Raw genomic sequence first — 27,583 nt, forward strand, 5'->3', positions numbered from 1 at the left:
ACATTTTGCAACGCATACATATTTGTTTCAGAAGGATGTGGATCCGTAAGTGTCACATAACTATAAAACAATTGGTATGTAATGACTCCTGTTTTACGTGACGGGCTCGATCAACAAGGAGCATAGCTATAAAGGACCCCAACAATTATAAGTGTAAAACCCTTCAAACGGGTCGAATCTATATAAAAACGAGAAACGAGAAAGAACTTATGTACCACATCAACAAACGACAACTACTAAACATCAGATTCCTATCTAACGACAAACAATTGCAGCGGCTTAAACTGTGATAATGGTACCAAACTTTCACCCTTATCTGGAATAATAGTGTATTATCAAAACATCGAAAGACACTCTATAAAAAAGAATTGATATATAGTAGAGGTAAGGACTGTTATTAAAATTATTAAGATATAAAGTAACAAATTTAGTATAATTGTTATTATTCACTATTAATTTCTCCGGTATTAAGGATATAATTGATGATATTAGTTTAATGTATCGTTGTTTTAAATGTTAGAGTATTTTTTTTTTATTTTTATTTATTTCATTTAAAACATTGAACTTATAATTCGTTCAGTCCCCACCTACTTCGGATATCTGTATAAAGGCAAATATTTCATACAACATCTTAGGGATACACACCAGTAAGTGTCTCCTCAGTGTGAACGTCCAATATCAAATTTTTCTGCCGTCGTTTATGTAGTGAAAGTCTGTACAGGGTTATAACATATAACACACCCCCAGACCAATCATTTTACATGATATGAGACTGACATCATCGGTTAAATTAGAATGCAATAATTTAAATTAAAAGTTAGAATTTCTCTTTTTGGTATGTTTCGCATCTCTTGTCAATAAAAAGTAAAATCACAAAAATACTGAACTCAGAGGAAAATCAATTCGGAAAGTCCATAATCACATGGCAAAATCAAATAACAAAACGCATCAAAAACGAATAGACAAGAACTGTCATATTCCTGACTTGGTACAGGCATTTTCAAATGTAGAAAATGGTGGATTGAACCTGGTTTTATAGCTAGCTAAACCTCTCACTTGTATGACAGTCGCATCAAATTCCATTATATAGTCACCGATGCGTGAACAAAACAAACAGACATAATAGGTAAAAATGTCAAAAATAGGGGTACAGCAGTCAACATTGTGTTATCATCTTAATCACTATAAAAACAACAAATGTAACGAAGAAGCACAAAAAGGCATACATCAAATTAACATCCTCATTTTGATTATATTATACGATTATATTTGTCTATGTAAAATGCACCCATCAAGGAAGGAGGGTATGGGTACTGGTGTAAAATTGCGCGTTTGAAATTCGCACAGGTAGACATGAAATAATTTTGTCGTTCAAAGTATGACGGGATGCATAAATACAGTCACGCAAAATAGATATAACAAACACTGACTTAGCAGTTAAAGTAATAATAATAAATAAAATAATAGTGTGGTTCAAAGTATGACGTGACACATAAGTACAGAGTCACGTAAAATGTATATCACAAAAAAAGTTGGTTAACAGTAAAAGTAATATTAATGAATAAAATAATTTTGTCATTCAAAGTATGACAAGACACACAGGCATAGTCACATCATAAAATAATTTTGTCATTCAAAGTATGACAAGATACATAGGTACAGAGTCACATCATCAAATAATTTTGTCGCTCAAAGTATGATGGGATACACAAGCACAGAGCCACGTCAAAAAGACATCTCCAAAAACAGACAACAGCAAAAGAAATATTAATAAAGACAAACAAAAGAATAATATAACACGTAATTAAGATGATAAATGCAAAATCTATACTTCAAGACCATCGTGTATTATTTGTGAAGTTGATACGGAATATTTATCAACAAGTTCTGGGTACCTTCCGATGAACTTTTTTAGAAAAAGGACGAGACGTTCTTTGACATACCCCTGGTTCATCAACTTTCTGCTCAGACACTGGTGACGTTTTACAAAGTCTGAGTAGGAGCTGCAAGCTCTTGAATACCGAATAAGTTGGGAAATGTATATTCCACATGCAGGTGAAGTTGGTATGTTGCTACTAAGGTGGGGGAAATTGATAATTTCAAAATCAAAATCGTCTCGTTTGTCATAGATTCTGGTACTAAGATGACTGTGTATGTCAAATTCGAGGTATAAGTCTAAAAATGAGGCGGGTGAAGCCGTGTCTGTTGTCTCTTTAATTTCTAGTTCTGGTGGATATATTAATGGAACCCAATCAGAAAAGTTTGGATTGTTAATGGAAAGAACATCATCAATATATCTGAAAGTGAAATTAAATAACCTGGCTTCTTTGATCTTCTTGTTTTTGACAAGTGTCTGAAGGAACTCCGATTCATATGAAAACAAGAAGAGGTCAGCAAGGAGAGGCGTGCAGTTCGTTCCCATAGGAATGCCGACAGTTTGTTGAAAAAGTCTACCTCCAAACTCAACAAATATGTTGTCGATAAGAAACTCCAGCATACTGACCACTTGTTCTTTTGTGTAGCAGGTTTTAACTTTTTGTTTGTCACTATTAACGAAATATGCCTTATGAAATCCCAAAGTAATAAATTTATAGCGTATGCTACCATTTTTATGTTGAAAGGCATTGTGGATTATTTCTTTTAGGCGATTTTTCAATTTCACATTTAAACGATTATGTAGACAAGATCATGATAAATAGTCTATTATCGGCGCACAAATAAAAATAGCTAGGAGTCTTAGCAGTCTGATTCGTAGAACCAATCTAAGGTCAGCTACTGAAAGTGTGTGTATAGTAACATACATGTAATTATGAATAAATCAGGTTAATCGAATGATGTAGAGGCCTTTATGGCATAGTGTTCTAAGTAGTTCATTTATTGTATCAATAGAGTGCAGTCAATGCTGGTGGTGCATGTTAAAACCCTGCACGTTTTACATGCGATCGACTCTTATATATAGCGAATAAACAGTTTTCATCCCAAATGTCGGTTGTTCTCTCCAGACTCTCTAGGTTCCACCGTTTAGATAAACTGACAATTATAAAATAGCTAAATAAACTCATCATAGATACCAGGATTGAAATTTTATATTTACGGCAGACGTGCGTTTCGTCTACAAAAGACTCACCAGTGACGCTCGAATCAAACAATCTTAAAATGGCCAAATAAAGTACGAAGTTGTAGAGCATTGATGACCATAACTTCCTAAAAGTTTTGCAAACTACAGGTAAGGTAATCTATTCCGTAGGTAGAAAAGCTGAATATTTTAAAAATTCAAAGTTTTGTTAACAGTTAATCCATAGTCATGAACGCATCAATGATGACTTAAGTTATAACAGGGATGAAACAAACGTTAAACATTAACAAACATTCTATAAATCACATCTGAATATGATGAAACAGTATACATCCTTTGAATTTGGGGCGAATTTGTCACGTACATTTCAAAAAGAGCTTGGATTTAATGAGCATATTGTAATGACAAGATTCGAATTTGTTGTCATCGAGAGTATCCAAAACCTTTTAGTACCACTCCTGTTTTGACATACACAAAATTTAAATGGTCATTTTTTTGGTAAACTTCTTTTATAAAATGATGCAATTTTGCTGCCCAGTAGTTTTTGTACATCCCAATTCCAAGATCTCAGCTCTCAGGTTCATTTCTGAAAAAAAAATTAATAATTTCCCTGGAAAATGTGCATTAAACATTCATTTTGATTACCTTCAAGTTGTTTTAATCCGCTTACTCTGGCTAATCTTGTGAAGACGAAGAAGTAAAATGAGAAAAATACCGAACTCCAATGGATATTTCTGAATGAAAAGTCCTTTATAAAACGATGAAATCAAAAGCTCAAACAGCTTGAAAGTGGTGTTTGGCTTAGCGAATCATAAGAATGGTCCCTGTTGAAACCTTTGCTGTTGGCTAATGGCTTTCATATCTTGAGACCTGTGTCGACGATTCGAAATATCATTCACGTTCATTGTACTTTAATTTACACTTCCGCTAATGTAAACACTTTCAAAACAAGGAACTGATTCGTACACGACGTACTTCTTTGTAATTTTAATGGATAATTTTTGTAAAATGAATGCTACGTCGTTATCCATGTATGTTATTTAATGTACTAAACAATTTATTTCGATTATAGGAAAAATTACATTTTATAAACGATAAACGGTAAGTGAAAAACAAAAATTACTGCAACAAAAAATATCCAGATATCTTTAAACAACCAATGATACAGAGCAGTATTTGAAAAATAATATCTTGATGCATTTATTGTAACTTTCTCAATAAAAACAAGTAACGCAAATGACATCTTCATAATAATCGTTTGTACAGAATACTTTTGAATAGGCATTGTGTTCAGTTTATTTATTTAACAGATTTCAGAGATTTTATTTTCTATTGGTATCTATGATAAGTTTATTTACAGCCACGGGGTCGATGCTAATGCTGGTGGACGTTTTATTCTTTTCCCCAATGGTATTATCGAATTATTATAGAGATGGTCATAATTATAAATGAACTGTTTGCCAAACTTTTAATTTTTGGAATACAAAGGCTTTTTGTCCTCAGGAATAAATTACCTTAGCTGTATTTGTCCAGACTTTTCGGAATTTTTGGTATTCGGTGACCGTTTTGCTTGATTTGGCCTTAGTAGCTTTTTTCGAGCGTCATTGATGAGTCTGTTGTAGACAAAACGTGCGTTTGGCGCAAATACCATGTTAATCCTGGTATATATGATTAGTTTTAATTTAACTTTGTTAGCCCTTAAGTCAGTTATAGATATTCTTTGGCAGCAGTAAATGATGACCCAATGCATGAACAACCATATTTAATACAAACAAAGCGAGACCTTTACATTTTACGTCCAATATATCCTACATGTACAATACATTTATATCCGCTATTTGAATGAAGGATTATAAAAATTGTCAAACCACGTAAAAGGACATTATGAACAAGCTTTTAAATAATTAATTTTTAGTCTTTCTTTTCAAATATATCACACCCCGATGAAATGCATTTTACGATCAAAAAAAGGGAAATAACACTTGATAACTTGCTTGCGTTATTTCATTAAATGGTACAAGGAAAAGTCAAAGCCGAATATCTGATATACATGGATGTGTAAGAACCGAAACAATGAAAATGCTATAAGATAAAAATAATTTAAAAAAATAGGCCAAATAATCTAAGGTCAGCTTATAAATTAATTAACAGCCCATTTCAGAAAGGTTTCTTATCAATTATGCCAATACCGAATTAAATACTATGGACCTGGACGGAAATCCAGCCAGGAAAGGTATCGACTCAGCGTTTTTCAAAGGTAATCCAATATTTCTTGAGGGTGTTGAAACCTGAGATTTTAATTGAAATTTCCCAACCTATCAACAGATGTTAATAAATCAGTAGAGATAACTGATGATAGACAGAGGCATAGACGTGTAGCCACGGTATCGACTAAACACAATAGCCAATTCACACATCATATCCTTGCCTAACTACATAATCAAATATTATGACTATTTTCGCAGTACTGTTACACATATTTAAAACCCATTATCCTTAGTAACTTCCTTACCAAATGCTATTATAGATTAAGTTGTAGTGTTATCATTACTTATAAACGTCTTTTTACGTTAAATATTTAAACATTATCAAAAGGAAGTGTTAAATGATTTAAGGGCTACCTTGTCGTGCATTGAATCCTACCAGAAGTAAAATATTTAACATACCAGAGAGGTGTAGGCCGTTATATATCTTACAAGTGTTTTATCTGTTATAAAATACAGCACTGTAGATCAATATATAACTATATATGCACCAATGAGTAAGTCGTGTTGATGCACTCCCCTTCGCTTACCTCTTATCTTTATCTTTTGTCTGTCGAAAGCAAATAATATAACTGCGCTGTTTTCTTCGATAAATCTATATATCTATATTTATACACCGAAATAGTCATTGAAGGTCTTTAAATCATTTCAAATGGTATATGCAAAAGAACATGTAAGTATGATTTTGATAGACAATATGTTATGAGAGAAAACTAGCTTTTGTGATCCATAATGGTTCAGTACATATGTCAATTTGCAACATATTTCAACATAAAAAATAAAGAATCTGACTTTATTTTTAATAAAGGTTTCTTATTTACAAAGCATATCTCGGAAGAATATGTACTATGCAATTGTTTTTTTTTTTATCAAATCAATAACTATGCGTTTCAAAATATCAATAATTATCTTTTTTCCGTCTTTCAAAATATTTCTTAATATGTATATTCTCTCTAGGCATGTCAATTTAAAATTTGGCTTCACATGAGTCATTGACTCTAATTAATTTTTACTTATTGTTATGGTAAATAATAAATGTTATGCTAATACTGGGATTAAAAAACTATTTTATTTCGTTTTGGTTTTTTTAAGTGAATATATTTGCTTATCTTATTCTTTCAAGAATTATCCTTTTCCTCATCTGTTACTTATCTTATTTCAATTATTGTGTGATTCGGTTGATCTTAATATCTTATTGGTCAAATTTAGAATATAACACAAATTGTCTTGCTTTTCTTTGAATTTCCTATTGTGACGTCATGAAATAAAAGGCCACTATGACTGATGACATTACATAGAAAGACATCTTGATTCAGATAATTTAAAAGTAGTGAGTCTGAATATCTTTTAAAAAGCATCAGAGAACCAGATACCACAACCACATCTTGTGCAATTCGAGGTTTATCCACTCTCTAAAATTAACGTTTAAATATCTAAAACGCTTGGCCAGCCACTCGTTTAACGTTTCAAAATTTAACTGTTTCGAGTGGATACAAATCGTATCACACTAAATACAGTTATAGAATCTATATGTGAACTAATATATATTTAATAAATGTCATGCATGACGATACTTAATTGATATTTAACTCACCAAAACAAAACACTTTCTCTTAACAAAGTTAATAAATCTATGTTAAAATATATGTTGTAGCAAAAGTGTTGGCACATTAACACAAGAACTTAAATGGGCTCGTTTTTCAATGATAAGTTTTTTTGAAATTCTTTTGTCAAAATGCATAATGTCCATGTATTATTAGGTTGTCTGATTATTCCATTTTATTAGTATTTAAGGATTATTATCGACGGAACATATTGTCTATGAAACATTATTGACTTATCTTGTTTGCCTTGTTGAATTAAGAAAACATCAATGCATATAAAACTACAATCATATTTTAGAAAGAAAACATAAATTCCAAGGGAACAGTAGCTTTATCGCTTATCATTTTATCTAAATGAAACTGTACAATATCAGCTGGATGTCATCAAATGTTAATTTGTTTACGAAACGGAGCAAGCCGAATATTGAATAGACACCCGTATGCCAATTTAACATGTGTACACAGTCAAGTAATCGCAGAATTGTGTTGTTGTGAAATGGAAACTTGGATTCTCAATGTCATGGCATTTTATCGTAGTAGTATAAACGCTATGAGGGTTCTAAAAACTTCTTTATATAATTTATTATCGATCTTTCGCTGAATCAAAATATATGAAAACTTTCGATTTTTACCACCAATGAAAAAAAATCGTGTAAAATTTGCGTATAAGGACAACATAATTAGTTCATTTTTGTAATAAGAAGACGCAGAAAAATTAACGTATTATTTTGTTTTGTACTTACAATTGTTTAAGATGTTTTAAAAGATTTTTTCATCGTGTGAAATTTACGACCACTTCAGATCACCATACAAACACTTCAGAGAATGTTTGATGACATAGTTTAATTCATATTTAAATCAATATGTCTATTCTATACACATTACTGCAAATAATACAGTTACGTAAGAGTTCTAAAGTCTACATTGTGTTATCAGAACATTATGAATATATGACAATTATTACTGTCAACGGATCAGCTGTGCATCATTTATAGTTAAGTGGGCTGTTTGCTACTTTCCATTTGTATTAAATATGTTGCTGAATTATATGTATACTACATGTAGATAAATACCATCTAAAAATGTTCAAATATAAATATTAGAAAATGCATTTCTATTTTTAAACATTGTTTTCGTTCCTCACTGCGCCTTCGCGTAACTGAATTGTCGAACATTTGTTTTGAATTGATTAAAGTCTTTAAACGTATTGTATATTATACTTCATGTACATGTGTATAGACAATTTATAAGTATTGAATGCGGCAAAATAAAAATGTCCCGATTAAAAATCTCTTGTAGTTGAGAAAGAAATATTTTGTCACTAAGGAGATTGTTAAAATACAATTGACACTTCAACAAATACTGTCTACTGAATGTATAGACACACCCGTAAAATACATTAAATTCTTTCGAACGTTTCTTTACGATTGAAGTAACACATAATGTCTTTTATATTTTTTCTCAGAATACAACATTCATGATTAAGAATATAATTTTGATTATCAAATTGCACCGATGTAAAATGCATTGTATTAGGCAAGAAACCTTAAAAACCAAACATACAGATTCAAATTGTGCATATATATCTCCCTACTTGAATCAACTAAAATGATTCCTATCTTAAAGTTACAAAAATTACAAATTTACTTAAGCAAAAGTATATATCGATCAGAGATTAATCACATGTGTTAGCTTGAAATTGTTATAAATTGTGTTAGATAATCAGTATATCTTTTGTATTTGTGATATTATGATAAAAACTGTTCAATTTCAATTCAGGTTAACAGATGATGTCACAAAGTTTGTTATGAAAATCATGGAATACATCAAGAGCTAAAATGAGCTTGTCACAGTTGTATGATCAGTCCAGCAGCAGACCACGCAAAGTTCGTGCACCTTATCAAAGCATTGGTATGAAATAATAAAAAAGGCACAATTCCAGGGTGTTTTAATTATATAAAAAAAAATTATCTAAATGAATAAAGGAGAATAAGCGGACAGCAAACAATTTGAACCAAAAGATAAACAAATAAAAAATTAAAATTAAATACTCAATATTTTTTTTTATAAAAATCAAAAATGACAACATCAAAAACTACAAAACCATATGTTATAAATGTATATATCAGTCAAATTAAAACTATGCTGATTCCTATCCTCAATGTTTCATGAAACATAATAATATATGATATTCATTTATAAAATAATGTATCAGCTATATTGATATGCATGTGTGAAGAAAGTGGTAACGCACAATTGGTATAGACATATCAAACTTCATCAGTTTTATATCAATTACTGGTATACGAATGACAATTAATGTTATTTGGTGGAAATAACTTGAATTGCATATAATTATCTAATTAATAGTCATTCAGTGATCTGGTATTGAATTCAGAATTTATGATATACCTATAGAAATCAGATGAGACGGTATGAATGTCAATGAAACAAATGTACACCCAAGTCACAAAAACGGAAAAAAGTAAACAAGTAAAGGTCAAAGTACGACCTTCAACACGGAGTCATGGATCACACCGAACAGACAGCTATAAAAGGCCCTAAATCACTAGTGTAGAATGATTCACACATAAAAACCAACTATGATTTTTTTTAATAACACTAAACATGTTAACATTTCCCTTATGTAACATTGATTAGTTTTTTTACTTGTGTATACATCTACGACTTTGTTGTGATTTACAGACTGTCAAAGTCTTGTAGCGCTTTCCGGTGCAGTATCAGGATGGTTAAGAAGACGAGAATCTTCGGTATTGAAAAAATGTAAGCTACGAAACATAATCGGTCAATACAAAGTCAATTGTTTCAAATACAAACGACTATTATAGTATATTAGATACCAGTGCAAAATGACATCCAATATAAAGCGTACCGTGTTTCTTTCCGTAATCATATTAATCATATCATATATATTTTATCTTTATTTAAGTATCTTATGAATAGAAAATATGTAAATTACACTTTGTCTCAAAATCTCGAAATAGTTATAAATCTTCTAGGTATAATTTACATGATTACGTAAATGTGCTTCCAAATGTATGTTATTTATAAATTTATCTGGTTAATTTGAACGTTTTTTTAGCGGAATCAAACTATTGTTGGGTTCTCAATCTCTCCCATTTATGTTACGATCAGTTGATCAAATGCAGGAATGTAAACAGTTACTTAAAGCAAGTGAAAAGTAATCATTGATATTGCAGATCTTGTCATAATTTACTTATTTTCAGTGTCTGCACTTCCTTGAATATCCTATTGGTACTTCTTATCCTATAGAGGGAAACATACTTGGCGCAAGGACAATACCAAACTATACTTAAGGAATGACTGTAATATTTGTTCTGTCTATGAAGAAATTACACACAAAATGTGGTGCACACTGAATAACCCGCCTAGCGTGTTATGTTACAGTGTGAACCACATTTGTTTATGTTATTTCGAATCGACAGACAATATATTAGAGTTATTTCTTCTAATTTAATTCTAAATTCCATTTTAAACCGGAGTAAACCATGAAAAAATGTGATGACATCACGGTCACATGACTAAATTATGTCTATGAACTGATAAACAAACGACGTCACTTAGTTAGAACCCTCGTTACATCCAAAATTAAATTGTATACAAATATCAGTAAACATTTTTTACACAGCTTCAAATTGTAAGTAATCGATACATGTATGAAGGTTAATTGAAAAGTAAGCAGCCGAATTATAAGAAATATAGACAAACTGCCAATACGAAATAATATAACTTAAGCCTAGACAAAATCATGAAAATACCAAAAATAAAATCATTTAGTATAGAAAATTCCTGAATAGTATTGTGCAAACAATGACTGTTGGTTGCTTTTGTGTTTGTTTATGTTTTGTGTTTTTTTGTTTTTTTTTGTTTTTTTTTGCTATCTAATCAATATACAAATGATAAAAAAGGAACTGAAAATATATATGTTGTTGTAGGGACCAAGAAATTTACAGTTTTGTACAGTGGACATGTTTACACTTACAAAAATGAAACGTGCGTCAAACAAATAGATCACTTCTCCTTATATGGATACATAAGGTGATTTACTATTATATTTGGTAATGTTAGAACTATTTTCACCATGAGCTATAGTTTAACCTATTACGTCTGTGTTTGTTGTTCACACAAAGTTGTCAATGTAGTGGAATTTTATGCGACCGTCATACAAGTTAAGGACTTAGGTAGCTCTAAAGCCAGGTTCAATCCAACATTTCCAACATACGAAAAAAAGGTCCGTGTCAGGTCAGGAATATTAAACTGGTTTCATTTTATTAGGGACTTTCTGGTTTCTCCAATTATTCAGATTTATTTCCTAGAACAGTTGTAGTAGAAATAAAATATCCGCTCTATGTACGCCAAATAATAAGTATAGGATTACACACAGATTTTTGATTGCCCAACCTTTGCATGTATAGAATACTAAAATTTCGACAAAGAACTACCTATCGGATTATCAAAATACCAGCTAAAGGAATGATGTATGATTGTCCAGACGACAAGTAGGTTACGCTCTGTATTCAACAAGAAGCAAAACCAATGTAGTAGCGAAGGCTTAAAAAATGCCTCAACATGATTATTTGAAAAAAATCAAATGCATTAAATGCACAGAACGATAATCGAATCATAAATCTGATATAAAGCAACAAAACAAAACTAATCAATTTATGGTTTTGCATTGATTGTCTTTAGTGTAGAAAGAGATTTAGATATTGAAGACAAAGAACAACTCTGGGTTATTAAGATTATACCAGCTGTAGGAAGTCCTAACAAACCAATATATTTCGCACTGCCATCTGAGAAAGACCTACATGTGAGTAGTGATATACTATTAACCATGTAACTTCATTCTTTTTATAGTTACTAGAACACTAGTTAACTTGAATTTCCTCCTGCTTTACACAGTCATCAACTATAAGTTTATGAACATGTATCATTACATTCTGTCTTACATACTTTCGTGAGTGCTCCTTGTATGTTGCTCACAACTTTAAAAAAAAATAGCCTTTTACTAGTTTTACTTTGTGTGCAATATCAGAGGTAAATAAAAATACTCAAATCATACATTTTCCTCTTTTCGGGATGAAATATGTTGCAATAATATATATATATATATATATATATTAATGTTTTCTAAAATACAACGAAATAATGTCCAAAGGTTAAACGTTTACATTCCTCGAATAAACGTATTGCTGAAACCGTTTAAAATATCTGAATATGATTGTAGATGTGGGCCGACCGATTTTTTAAAGAACTACTTTCAGCAAACGACGAGGAATATGCCAGAAGGTAGAATGTATTAAAACGTTATTCAAGCCGTTTATGAATATACAAAAGTATTCTTACAGTTAATACTACATTGCCGGAGTACACTTTATAAAATATAATAAACTTCTTGTGGATACATAAATGCTAGGCGATAAGTATGTTCAATATTTTTTTTCTTCAAAAAAGTAAGAAAAAAATGTCACCGTTATGCTCCATCTCAAATTAGCTCTGGAAATTCATAGCATTTAATAGTATACTTTGAATAATGTATGAATTAGTTCGTTTATTAATTAACAATATTAAGCTGATTCCACACATTTGGATAAGTTACTGAAATTTATAGTTATTATTTTATTCTCTGAGCTGATCATGTTTATGGATGTATAAAGTAATGATATCATTGGTGATGAATTGTTTATGGTATGTATTTTCATCATTTTTTACCGTTTAAGTCAAGATGTGAAAATGTCAAACATACTCATCTTTAGATAAAAATAAGGAACAAATAAATTGAGAAGGGTTTGTAGATTATTGCACAGTTGATACTATAAGTTGAATAGATATGGGTGGTTAATATGCCATAAAATCTATCTAAAACTATTGACCAAGATTAAACTTGTAAATTAGATATTTGAAATGATTTATTTCAATAAAATGACAAAAGGTATACACTTTTTCTTATTTTTATACCGCTGATTTAAAGATTTAAAGGTGTTAATATTTGTTTACCGATGATAAGATATTATTATATAAATTTCGTAGAGACAGAATAAAGTTTAATCAAAAGACAAAATAGCTGAGAATATATAAACATTTACATACAACAAATATTTGTGTTATTCATTTTGCTATGGACCATTGATGTATGACTATCAATTACAGCATGAATAGTGAAATGGTACAGTTGTCGCTTCATAGAAGTGAAAGTGAATTGAGTGTGTACGATGAGGTTGAGCAGTATACAGAACGAGGTATCAAAACTGTAAATTAATTGCAAATATGAGTTGAATATTATTTTTCAGTTAATCAAAAGAAAGAATACTATCGAAAAGATTCAGTGTTTTGGGGAATTTATGGGGTATATAAGATGTTAAGCATATGAATGCTTATGTTACATTTAATCATAATTACGATATGTTGTTCATGAGTTTCAATGGGAGATAATTTAAAATCATTGGTATTTTGAAATAGCGATCGTTCACTTATCTCCCTTTAAAACGTCAAGAGTATTGTAGAGAATTCATAGAATCGTAAATTATATTTTCCCAAGTTTCATTTTAAACAAGCGTTTTAGACTGCATAGAAAACACAACTATAGAAGAAAACATACAAAAATTTCAATTAGAATAAACGTACTGCAAAATAATGTTTATCGGCAGGTCTGCGCATGCGAAACAAAAAAAATAATTTCTAAAACGTTTACAATACGTGTGTCTTTATTCAATTTCAGAAGAGAGACGGTTAGTATCTCCCACATCTTTTTTTAGTACACAATCATTGCCTGCATTGTGTGCACAAGCAAGATCAACGGGCCCTTCCAGTAAGTGTTCTTCCAGTAGTTCAAATATTTATGAAGGTGAGTTAAATATGTAATGCTGATATTTAATAACTCCTATCAAAAAATTAACTGCGCAATTGTTTTAAAGGGATGTAACACAAAACATTTAACTGCAAAGGTGTTCGATGTAAGTTCAATTTATTGTTTCATGTAAAAAATATGCACATATAAGTCATGCATAGTTTTTAATGCAACACGTTTTTTTTTCTTCAAGAAATCAAATCACCAAATGCATAGGCGTTTACTAGAATTAAATTAACATAAATATGTTAACCCTAAAAAGGCAGCTCAACTCATGAATAAACAAATCAATATATGCAATTGCGCTTTGTTCTGTTTTACATAGTTCATATAGCTTTGTTCTTGTGATACATTTTTTGCCTTGATTTGTTTGTGTCTAAAAACTTCTCTTTTACTGTAAAATAAGCATATGATTTGGATGGTTTTTTTTTGTTTGTTTTTTTTGTTTTTTTTGCTATGATTTTGATTGTTATAATCATGAAAAAAATTAAAACTTCCTTGTCTTAATCAGAGAACAAAAAAGATGCGTACATTTGTTATTTCCAATGGTGTGAATAAATTACAGTCGAAGAATTTAACATGTACACAACAGCACTGTATAATTTTATCTGCGCAATTAGTTTTCGTATACGTTTTACAGTCATTTTCCTGATTTTTCAGGCAGAAGGGTGTTACCAGGGCCACCTCTTCCTCCAAGACGACCAAAGACAAGCGAAAGCCAACAAGGTAATATAAGTCACCTTTGATAACTATTTACACCACTGGGTCGATGCCACTGCTGGTGGACGTTTCGTCTCCGAGAGTATCACCAGCCCAGTATTCGCACTTCGGTGTTGACATGAATATCAATAATGTGGTCATTTTTTATAAATTTCCTGATTACAAAACTTTCAGTTTTTCGAAAAACTAAGGATTTTCTTATCCCTTGCATAGATTACCTTAGCCGCATTTGGCACAACTTTTTGGAATTTTGGATCCTCAATGCCCTTCAACTTTGTATTTGTTTGGCTTTATAAAAATTTTTGATATGAGCGTCACTGATGAGTCTTATGTAGACTAAACGCGCGTCTGGCGTACTAAATTCAAATCCTGGTAACTACTTACCTTTCCATAGAATATTGAAAATTAAGCATCCCTGTTTGTCAGCTGTGTTAAGATTTGTATTTCTATAAATAAAGGCAACAATAGTTTACCGCTATTCGAAAGTTAAATATAGATTAACCCAAAGCAAGTCCGGGTTACAAACTAATAGTAAGGGAAACACATATTATCCTTATTAATACCAGTTCCCGGTTAGCATCAAAATTGTGTAACCACGCATATTCTTCAATTTTCTTTATTTTGCACATATATGATGGTATTTATGTCTAATTGAAAAATACATAACTTATGAATCGACAAAAAATACGGTTGCCATGGTAACTTTGGTGTGAATTGACATTACTATAAGACGTGTCACGGTACTTTTCTATCCCAAATTCATGTATTTGGTTTTGATGTTATATTGGTTATTCTCATCGGATTTTGTCTAATGCTTAATCCGTTGCTGTGTGTGTTACATTTAAATGTTGTGTCGTTGTTCTCCTCTTATATTTAATGCGTTTCCCTCAGTTTTAGTTTCTTACCCCGATTTTGTTTTTTGTTCATAGATTTATGAGTTTTGAACAGCGGTATACTACTGTTGCCTTAATTTAACCAAAACAATTTCCTTATATTTTTGCCATGCAAAAAGGCAGAAAATGGCATTTTTGTGTGCTTATTTTTTATATGTTGTGGTTCTTTGAATATTTTCATCTAATGTTCTTTTAATAGTCTTTGTCTGATTTTTTAATAAATTCAAAATGAAAGATTGTTACATCTTCATAGTTCTTGAATAAAACTACACCAAAAATGTAATTTGAAATCAAGAACAAGTCAAGGAGATACAAATCAAATCAAAGAGCTGAAAACAGACAAAGGCCACAATGGGTCGTCAACACAAACAGACTATCCCGCTCCCTGAGGCGGGTTACAATTGACCCCTAAACAAAAATGTGTACTAGTTCAGTTAAAATAAAAGTCATACACAATTCCAAAAAAATAATTTATTTCATATTTGTTTCATTCGGCTGAGCTTACAAAAACATTGTAAGTCTGTTTAATGAATGCTATGCAAAAGATCATGAGCATATCATATTCTGTCTTTAAAAAAAACTACTAAAGATGATTAATACGTTTCAAACATTACCATAAGTTGTGACTGTTTATGCTGAACCAAATATTGATATCAGTTAGTTTTCTAAAATAGGCTACCATTTTCAAATCTGTTTAAAAACGTGTTCGTAAATTTCATAATTCAATTATGCAGTATGTGATCTCCATGCGCAATTCTATTTTCATTAATCTGGGTAAAAAAAAAAGGCAGCAGTTGTATACCGCTGTTCGAACGTCATACATCAATTTCGATAAAAATAAGTCCAGGTAACAAACTAAAACCGAGGGAAACACATCAACTATCAGAGGAAAACAACGAGCAACATAAACACAGAAGTGAACAAAAACAAACGGCAATGCAAATAAACTCATTATAGATACCAGGATTAAATTTCATATTTAAACCAGAGGCACGTTTTGTCTGCAAAAGACTCATTAGTGACGCTCTAATACACACAGAAACGAACTCCTAGATAATACTTGACATTTTCCGGACTTGGTACAGGACATTAAAAGAAGAAAATGGTGGGCTGAACCGGGTTTCGTGGCTAGGCAAACTGGTCGCACTTAGACATAGAACAACACACAATCAACAACAGAACCACGAACTGTCTTTCACACAACTTGGTCAAAGTTTAAAAATGACGTTGGTACAAACTAAAATCGTAGAAATGAACTGGGTGATTAATTATCTTTTTTCTTTCGCACACGAATAAAATAAATCATACTGTCTTATTGAAACAAATCTAATTTATTTATTTCCAAAGAACTTGGGACTAAAAACAATGGACAAGCTATTGTAAAATTTGACCTTAATTGTGATGGCAATTCAAATGATGGTGAAACCCAAAATAATTCAGGTAAATACATGTCCCTGGTTAAAATGGTACGTTATGTACGCTTTTAAAATATGTTTCATTGTTACGATTCCAGTATGGACAATAGGACGGACGTCATTTGTGAACTTATTGTAATTAAAGTACAAAATGAATATAATATTGATATATTTTTAAGTTGGATTGGCATATAAGTGAGTAGTTTAGTTTCCTATAAAACCAATTTTAATCTACAATTATCTAAAAACGAAAATGCCAGTACGTGTTCAGGAAAATGGCAGTTGATTGATGCGTTTGTTGTGTTCAAACTTTTGATTTTGCCATTAAATCACATTAATATTTGACTTTCCGTTTTGTTTTCTTATCGACGTTTGTGATTTTTGTTATTTTAATCTTTACTGGTCAACAGACTTATTAAGTATTGAACAGTTTTAAAGTTTTAGTTTATATTGAAATTTGAAAAACAACAATAAAGAAAAAACTGATTTATTAAATATTATCTAAATTTATTAGACTGTAGGTCAAATATATTTTTAAACACGTAAGAGGAGTCTCTTTTGTTAAGTCAAGAAAAAAATCCAAAATAACGCCATCAATACCTGCCAAACTAAGCACAGTCATTGTTTGCTTTACAAAGTCAATGATTTATATAAATGCATTTTTAAGATGTATAAAATATATGATCAACCAAAAATACGAAAATGAACCCCTTTTCGAAACGTAATCGTCCATACTTGAAACGACCACGTTCAAAAACTTAATTCAGTGGTTGGTGTATTTTACTGTATGATTTTTGTCTTTTTCGTTTATTGTTTGTACATTAATAATGGCGTAACATTTCTTGAATGGTTTTACATTTGTCATTTTGGATATTTAGTAGTTGTGTAAACTTATGACCCATAGTTGTTATCTTTATTTGGACTATGGATGAGAGTTGTCGATTTTGCAATTATACCACATACCAATTTCAAGTTGTAATCTAAAACTTTCATTGCAGCTATTTTTCTATATTCTAATTTTTATATAATAGAATCGTTATCATGGGGATATGAGAAAATGGAAAATATTCAAGGTAAGCAAAATAAAAACAGATTGAAACACAAATTTACCCCTAGCTAATACCTTGTATCCAAATCATTTCAATGATGGGTGAAAATGGCATTTCTAGTATCCGAGATACATTTATAACCAGTATATAGTGAAAAATCTGTGTTTTCAAATTCGAAAATTAAACTAAAAGGCTACCAATTCAAAACGTTACTATATCTTTGAATAATGTATTTATTGGTGTTAATCTTGATTTTGTTATCAGTAAATTAATATTAAATTATGCTTGTTAATTACGTACTATGCATATTCATGTATCTACAATCTGTCGATACCTTTTTGGCATTGCACAACGTAATATTTTCGCGGTCTGTTAATGACGTCTTTACACTTAATCATTTGAATGTTGGATGTGTAATGAATGCTAATTTAGTCTTACATGCATAATTGTTTTATTTGTTGTTTTTGGCTTTAAGCTAGCTGTCAGTAAACGCGAGTACTTACAGACCTGTACCTTTCTTTTTGTTGTTGAGATATTGGTTGGCCACGTATAATCTATGGTTTTATTATATCTATTTCCATGTGCATTCATTTGCTGAGTTGAACCTTATTCAACTTTTGATTTATATAGATCATTCTGTTAGTGAACTGTTACACAACTGTTCTAGAATAGGGGAAGGGTTGGGATTACGTTACCATGTTTAGCCCCGCCACATTCTGTATGTATGTTTAACACTATTTTACAGTAGTTCGAGTCTTTTTATTATCTTTTAAAGTGCATTTGATAATATTCGTTGGCATATCATATTCGGTTTCTAGAAAAACACTCGAACTACTGTAAAATAGTGTTCCATCCATTTCATCTTCAGCTTTTGCAAACTAAAAGCAATTTGCCAACATCTAATTGGTATATTGCACAGTTTGTATAAGAAAAATATCAAGTTAAAAAAATATTCATTGAACCTGTAATCATGGTAATTATTTCTACCTCAGGCATTGAATACCTTAGCTGGATTTGGCACAACTTTTAGGAATTATGGTCCTCAATGCCCTTCAACTACTTACTTTATTTGGCCTTTTTAACTTTTTGGATTCGAGCATCACTGATGAGTCTTTTGTAGACGAAACGCGCGTCTGGCGTATGTACAAAATTTAGTCCTGGTATCTATGGTGAGTTTATTTAGATTAATCAACCACAAGTAGACCCTTTGTGCAAAAGACATCGACATAAATGGGAACCGCGCGAAAAACGATATTAATTAAAGCCCAATCAAATATATTGTTATCGCCTTCTTGAACAGTTTATATCCAGGAAAAAAAACCGCTTTTCTTGATGGAATATTTTTCATATTTACTTTTAATGAAGGCCATAGCTGTATTAATATACTTTACTCAAAACAAAGATAATAGTTTGAGAAATGTTTGCAAAGTTTATTTTGGCTGTAACTAGATTTATAAATAAATGTTTTGTTGCCTACTCATTAAAAGCATATAAACGCAACGTGTATAGCTTGTTTGGTGTTTTTTGAGTCATTTTGTCTCAAAAGGTTTTCAATTTCCAGATCAGAGAATGAACAGAATAAGCATTGAGGTAAACAAACATTGTGACGTCTCTAGGTTGTTATCATTTTGACATGAAATGTGAGCCAAAATTGTTATTTTTACTATGCGGAAATTCCCAAAAGGTCATTTCACCTAAGCGTATATTCCAAAACAGTTACTTCGCTTTCGCATAGATTCCTCAACAATTATTTTTGCCTATGCGATATCAGACATGGAAATATGTGGTTATTTTTCATTTAGGAATACAAATCTTACAGCTATACGTTAATTGTTTTATTAGTGGTTTCTAGTAAAGTATAATAATACATATATCTGTTCACGTAAATGTCGTGACAAAATTAGTAAAATGTTATAAATAGTTGATCGTTTTCATAATATAAGATTATGAGCTGCGTACGTAATGTTGTATATAGGTCACAATTTCAAAACTCCCTCCTTTCCTTCTTTTTACAAGTATTCCATTTGAAGCTGACTCTCTGCAGTAAAGAATTGTGTAAATAATTCTATAGTTATTACATTTACTGAGCTTTGTAAGTTTTATGTGAGAAAATAGGCCTGTCAAAAAAAGTAAATATCATTATTTGTTATTAGGTCTTTCCACTTTTCCGTATTGGTTTTCTTCTGATTATTAGGTCTTTCCACTTTTCCGTGGAAAGACCTATTGGATTTCTTCTGATTATTATTATTATTAGGTCTTTCCACTTTTCTGTGGAAAGCCTATTGTATTTGTTCTGATTATTATTAGGTCTTTCCACTTTTCTGTGGAAAGCCTATTGTATTTGTTCTGATTATTAGGTCTTTCCACTTTTCTGTGGAAAGACCTATTGTTTTTCTTCTGATTATTTTTTTTTTTCTTCCGCCTAATTTTGTTCTTGCGATAAACATTTGTTTCGCAATATGTCGCTTAGATATTTTGTATATGATATCGAACAGTTTATGCGCTTTTGAAATTTACCCTGCGTAAACGAATACTTTTCTTTGTAGGAGTTATCTCCCCAAACACTGTTTTCCTTGTTATCGCATCTCCTTCGCAACCGTTAAAGATTATGACAAATTTATTTTACCAAATTGCTCGTTATATCCTTCGCATGATTTGTCCTATTTTGACCGAAGCGATATGACCGCTCCATATGAGAGTTATTTCCCCTTATGCATCTGATATAAGTGATATGAATTTCTATCTTATAAACCATAAGTGATAGAGACCTAGGATCTTTTGATTTGAGGTCCTTGGTCCCAAAAAATGAAAATTAGGTCAAGGTCAAAGGTCAAGGTCATATTCTAATATTTGAATTTGGCTTATTTTCACTTATATCCAAAGACTGTATAAGATATCAACAAATTATTTTTACTAAATTGTTAGTTGCGACATGTCGTAAGATGTAAATTTTGATTGCAAGCGTACGTTGAATGTAAAAGGGAGTTTTCTCCCCTCTTGTATTTAAAAATACGCGTTTGGTGATATAACTCATTAACTAAATATAATTAAGGCCTATGGTCTTTTGATTTGAGGTCCTTGGTTTATGACCTTGAAATTGATCTCAAGGTCATAGCTTAATTTGACGTTCTAGATTTTGACCTTTGCTTTTATTCTATATGTATACATGATAAAGATATACAACTTTTAGAAAAAGGTATCAAACCATTTAACCTTGAAAAAAACAACCGGAAGTGACTTTTTGTAAACCGGAAGTAGCTATTTTTTGTACTTTATTAATATAAAAGTATATAGAACCAGATATTTTTGGAATCAGTGTCAAGTAAATATTCAAATATAATCGGAAGTAACATTTTTCAAACCGGAAGTAACAAATTATCTCCTTTATTTAAAAAAAATGTATGGAAACAATATATTTTTGGAATCAGCTTACTAGAAGCTATCATTTGACGATTGAAATGACATTTTAAACTTAGTTTCACAACTTTTCATATCAAATTACATTGTTTTGATGGAAAGACCTTCAATTGTTCTCTGAACAATTGGTTTTTAATTATTATTTTTTTTTTTTTCCGCCAAATTTTGTTCTTGCGATAAATGTTTGTTTCGCAATATGTCGCTTAGATTTTTTTCATTTTGTATCGTATAGTTTATGCGCTTTTAAATTTCACCCTGCTAAGCCGAACCATTTTCTTTGTAAGAGTTATCTCCCTATTCACTGTTTGTCATGTGTGTGCATCTCCTTCGTAACAAAATAAGAAAGCGACAAAATTCTTTTTACAAATTGTTCGTTACATCCTCAGGAATTTTTGGCTAATTTGGATCGAAGCGATTCGATGAAATTTTATAGGAGTTATGTACCTTTACGGAATAATTTTGTCGGTATGTTTTTTTAACTCATAAACCGTTAACCGTATAACCCTGGAATGTTTTTATTTGAGTCCCCTGGGTCCTAACTTAGAAAATTAGGTCAAGGTCAAAGGTCAAGGTCATATTTTAGATTTTCATATGTCTTTGATTTCCCTATAATTCTTGAATGGTTATAGATACAGAAAATTTAAGCAGTGAAAAATGTTCAGTACTTCAAGGGGCAACTTTGTTACATTATGACTGTATTGGTTTTACCATTATGTAAGGGACATAACCCCCATTGATGGTTTATAAAAAGCCATTATTAGGCAAAACTCTTAAACAAAAGGTCCTTGACCCATAGGGTCTTTTGCAATGACATTGTGAAGCAATGACCTTGACAAAGGTCACAAGGTCAAAGGTCAAGGTCATGTACATATGTGATTTGGGGCACGACTTGAAGAATTTTATGTGTGTTTGCCAACCAACCAATCAACCAACCAATCATGATCAATCAATAATGATCAATCAACAAATCATGATCATGATCAATCAACCAATCATGATCATGATTAATCAATCAATCAATCATGTTTCCGTCTCATGTGTTTAATATAGGGTTCAAGATCTCCTTTGTTTCTTTTTCGCTGTTTCAATTGACCCTTTCCAACGTGTTTAACCAACCAACCAACCAATCAATCAATCAATCAATCAATCAATCAATCAATCAATCAATCATGATCAATCAATCATGTTTCCGTCTCATGTGTTTAATATAGGGTCCAAGATCTTTGTTTCTTTTTCGCTGTTTCAATTGACCCTATCCAACGTGTTTAACCAACCAACCAACCAACCAGCTAATCAAGTAATCAATCAATCATGATCATGATCAATCAATCATGTATCCGTCTCATGTGTTTAATATACGGTCCAAGATCTTCTTTGTTTCTTTTTCGCTGTTTCAATTGACCCTATCCAATGTGTTTAACCAACCAACCAACCAACCAACCAACCAACTAATCAATCAATCAATCAAGTAATCAATCAATCATTATCATGATCAATCAATCAGTCAAGTAATCAATCAATCATGATCATGATCAATCAATAATGTTTCATGAAAAATTGAAATTTAATATTGTTCTTGCGTCACTTCTGAAAAAAAAAATCCACATGTACTCTGAAACTACAAGTACAATCGACCTCAAAATTTGCAGTCAGCAGTGCATACATGTACTAAAAGTTCATAAAAAAACTTGGTGCGGATATCTCTCAAGACTTTTCCTAGAGAAAAAAAATGGCAATGCCCTAAAAATCGCTTGCTAGGTCCGTAAATCTCAGTGACATCCTACAATAAAATGTCCGCTCCTAGATTAAAATACTAATCTGTGTTACAAACTGGTGCTGAAAAATGTACATTTTAAGAAAATAATCATTAAATGCGTATTAAAGTTACACCGGAACAATTAAATCCAAAACATGCACTGCTGGTGAACTGTGATCAAAATGTCAATTTCCAACAATGACAAAAGAAATTACATTGTGTACATTCCGTCTCTATACATGTTGTCTGTTCAACATCCCGACATAAAGAGAAATAAAAATACTAAGTTTTCGTTATTATAAACCCAAGTCACGTGATGTCTTCCCCATCTGGCGCGCGCGCTGGACCTAAAATAAAATAAAAACTTTCCAAACTAAACATGAAACTTCTCCGGTAACAATAATATAGACCCCATACAGAAACAAACAAACAAACAAACAAACAAACAAATAAACAAACAAACACCCCCCTCCCAATTCAATTAATTTTAAAGGGGGAAAGACCCCCTACAATTGCTTTTTTAAAGCAATTGATTTATATTGTAAAAAAACCTTTTTAACCATTCTGTTCCATTAATAAAAAAAAAAAAAATCTCCCCGAGACCCCCTTTTGCCCCCCCCCCTTTTTTTAACCCTCCACTGACAACTGAATGTAGGTTGTGTACTATCTATCCTATCAACGTAAAACGAACGACAACTCCAGTTTTTTCCATATTATTAGGTCTTTCCACTTTTCTGTGGAAAGCCTATTGTATTTGTTCTGATTATTAGGTCTTTCCACTTTTCTGTGGAAAGACCTATTGTATTTCTTCTGATTATTATTAAGTCTTTCCACTTTTCTGTGGAAAGACTTATTGTTTTTGTTCTGATTATTAGGTCTTTCCACTTTTCTGTGGAAAGCCTATTGTATTTGTTCTGATTATTATTATTAGGTCTTTCCACTTTTCTGTGGAAAGCCTATTGTATTTGTTCTGATTATTATTATTATTTTTTTTTTTTCCGCCAAATTTTGTTCTTGCGATAAATGTTTGTTTCGCAATATGTCGCTTAGATTTTTTTCATTTTGTATCGTATAGTTTATGCGCTTTTAAATTTCACCCTGCTAAGCCGAACCATTTTCTTTGTAAGAGTTATCTCCCTATTCACTGTTTGTCATGTGTGTGCATCTCCTTCGTAACAAAATAAGAAAGCGACAAAATTCTTTTTACAAATTGTTCGTTACATCCTCAGGAATTTTTGGCTAATTTGGATCGAAGCGATTCGATGAAATTTTATAGGAGTTATGTACCTTTACGGAATAAATTTGTCGGTATGTTTTTTTAACTCATAAACCGTTAACCGTATAACCCTGGAATGTTTTTATTTGAGTCCCCTGGGTCCTAACTTAGAAAATTAGGTCAAGGTCAAAGGTCAAGGTCATATTTTAGATTTTCATATGTCTTTGATTTCCCTATAATTCTTGAATGGTTATAGATACAGAAAATTTAAGCAGTGAAAAATGTTCAGTACTTCAAGGGGCAACTTTGTTACATTATGACTGTATTGATTTTACCATTATGTAAGGGACATAACCCCCATTGATGGTTTATAAAAAGCCATTATTAGGCAAAACTCTTAAACAAAAGGTCCTTGACCCATAGGGTCTTTTGCAATGACATTGTGAAGCAATGACCTTGACAAAGGTCACAAGGTCAAAGGTCAAGGTCATGTACATATGTGATTTGGGGCACGACTTGAAGAATTTTATGTGTGTTTGCCAACCAACCAATCAACCAACCAATCATGATCAATCAATAATGATCAATCAACAAATCATGATCATGATCAATCAACCAATCATGATCATGATTAATCAATCAATCAATCATGTTTCCGTCTCATGTGTTTAATATAGGGTTCAAGATCTCCTTTGTTTCTTTTTCGCTGTTTCAATTGACCCTTTCCAACGTGTTTAACCAACCAACCAACCAATCAATCAATCAATCAATCAATCAATCAATCAATCAATCAATCATGATCAATCAATCATGTTTCCGTCTCATGTGTTTAATATAGGGTCCAAGATCTTTGTTTCTTTTTCGCTGTTTCAATTGACCCTATCCAACGTGTTTAACCAACCAACCAACCAACCAGCTAATCAAGTAATCAATCAATCATGATCATGATCAATCAATCATGTATCCGTCTCATGTGTTTAATATACGGTCCAAGATCTTCTTTGTTTCTTTTTCGCTGTTTCAATTGACCCTATCCAATGTGTTTAACCAACCAACCAACCAACCAACCAACCAACTAATCAATCAATCAATCAAGTAATCAATCAATCATTATCATGATCAATCAATCAGTCAAGTAATCAATCAATCATGATCATGATCAATCAATCATGTTTCATGAAAAATTGAAATTTAATATTGTTCTTGCGTCACTTCTGAAAAAAAAAATCCACATGTACTCTGAAACTACAAGTACAATCGACCTCAAAATTTGCAGTCAGCAGTGCATACATGTACTAAAAGTTCATAAAAAAACTTGGTGCGGATATCTCTCAAGACTTTTCCTAGAGAAAAAAAATGGCAATGCCCTAAAAATCGCTTGCTAGGTCCGTAAATCTCAGTGACATCCTACAATAAAATGTCCGCTCCTAGATTAAAATACTAATCTGTGTTACAAACTGGTGCTGAAAAATGTACATTTTAAGAAAATAATCATTAAATGCGTATTAAAGTTACACCGGAACAATTAAATCCAAAACATGCACTGCTGGTGAACTGTGATCAAAATGTCAATTTCCAACAATGACAAAAGAAATTACATTGTGTACATTCCGTCTCTATACATGTTGTCTGTTCAACATCCCGACATAAAGAGAAATAAAAATACTAAGTTTTCGTTATTATAAACCCAAGTCACGTGATGTCTTCCCCATCTGGCGCGCGCGCTGGACCTAAAATAAAATAAAAACTTTCCAAACTAAACATGAAACTTCTCCGGTAACAATAATATAGACCCCATACAGAAACAAACAAACAAACAAACAAACAAACAAATAAACAAACAAACACCCCCCTCCCAATTCAATTAATTTTAAAGGGGGAAAGACCCCCTACAATTGCTTTTTTAAAGCAATTGATTTATATTGTAAAAAAACCTTTTTAACCATTCTGTTCCATTAATAAAAAAAAAAAAAATCTCCCCGAGACCCCCTTTTGCCCCCCCCCCCTTTTTTTTTAACCCTCCACTGACAACTGAATGTAGGTTGTGTACTATCTATCCTATCAACGTAAAACGAACGACAACTCCAGTTTTTTCCATATTATTAGGTCTTTCCACTTTTCTGTGGAAAGCCTATTGTATTTGTTCTGATTATTAGGTCTTTCCACTTTTCTGTGGAAAGACCTATTGTATTTCTTCTGATTATTATTAAGTCTTTCCACTTTTCTGTGGAAAGACTTATTGTTTTTGTTCTGATTATTAGGTCTTTCCACTTTTCTGTGGAAAGCCTATTGTATTTGTTCTGATTATTATTATTAGGTCTTTCCACTTTTCTGTGGAAAGCCTATTGTATTTGTTCTGATTATTATTATTATTTTTTTTTTTTTCCGCCAAATTTTGTTCTTGCGATAAATGTTTGTTTCGCAATATGTCGCTTAGATTTTTTTCATTTTGTATTGTATAGTTTATGCGCTTTTAAATTTCACCCTGCTAAGCCGAACCATTTTCTTTGTAAGAGTTATCTCCCTATTCACTGTTTGTCATGTGTGTGCATCTCCTTCGTAACAAAATAAGAAAGCGACAAAATTCTTTTTACAAATTGTTCGTTACATCCTCAGGAATTTTTGGCTAATTTGGATCGAAGCGATTCGATGAAATTTTATAGGAGTTATGTACCTTTACGGAATAAATTTGTCGGTATGTTTTTTTAACTCATAAACCGTTAACCGTATAACCCTGGAATGTTTTTATTTGAGTCCCCTGGGTCCTAACTTAGAAAATTAGGTCAAGGTCAAAGGTCAAGGTCATATTTTAGATTTTCATATGTCTTTGATTTCCCTATAATTCTTGAATGGTTATAGATACAGAAAATTTAAGCAGTGAAAAATGTTCAGTACTTCAAGGGGCAACTTTGTTACATTATGACTGTATTGATTTTACCATTATGTAAGGGACATAACCCCCATTGATGGTTTATAAAAAGCCATTATTAGGCAAAACTCTTAAACAAAAGGTCCTTGACCCATAGGGTCTTTTGCAATGACATTGTGAAGCAATGACCTTGACAAAGGTCACAAGGTCAAAGGTCAAGGTCATGTACATATGTGATTTGGGGCACGACTTGAAGAATTTTATGTGTGTTTGCCAACCAACCAATCAACCAACCAATCATGATCAATCAATAATGATCAATCAACAAATCATGATCATGATCAATCAACCAATCATGATCATGATTAATCAATCAATCAATCATGTTTCCGTCTCATGTGTTTAATATAGGGTT

The 27,583-nt window shown here is 31.5% G+C and overlaps 1 protein-coding gene across 1 annotated transcript in view; it reads left to right on the plus strand.

Annotated features, from left to right (window-relative positions):
- The first annotated feature begins 5,937 nt into the window (after window positions 1-5,937).
- The window catches only part of LOC143042306 (uncharacterized), a 216,546-nt gene continuing 194,900 nt past the window's right edge, over window positions 5,938-27,583 (plus strand). Inside the window, exons 1-11 of the mRNA XM_076214578.1 lie at window positions 5,938-6,013; window positions 8,724-8,855; window positions 9,651-9,728; window positions 10,922-11,024; window positions 11,676-11,796; window positions 12,214-12,275; window positions 13,137-13,225; window positions 13,705-13,830; window positions 14,494-14,559; window positions 16,794-16,886; window positions 17,893-17,934. Of these exons, the coding sequence (XP_076070693.1) occupies window positions 8,783-8,855; window positions 9,651-9,728; window positions 10,922-11,024; window positions 11,676-11,796; window positions 12,214-12,275; window positions 13,137-13,225; window positions 13,705-13,830; window positions 14,494-14,559; window positions 16,794-16,886; window positions 17,893-17,934 (853 nt within the window). The 5' untranslated portion in view covers window positions 5,938-6,013; window positions 8,724-8,782. The remainder of the gene's footprint in view (window positions 6,014-8,723; window positions 8,856-9,650; window positions 9,729-10,921; window positions 11,025-11,675; window positions 11,797-12,213; window positions 12,276-13,136; window positions 13,226-13,704; window positions 13,831-14,493; window positions 14,560-16,793; window positions 16,887-17,892; window positions 17,935-27,583) is intronic.

The sequence above is a fragment of the Mytilus galloprovincialis genome, chromosome 8, assembly GCF_965363235.1.
Source record: "Mytilus galloprovincialis chromosome 8, xbMytGall1.hap1.1, whole genome shotgun sequence".
Lineage (NCBI taxonomy): Eukaryota > Metazoa > Mollusca > Bivalvia > Mytilida > Mytilidae > Mytilus > Mytilus galloprovincialis.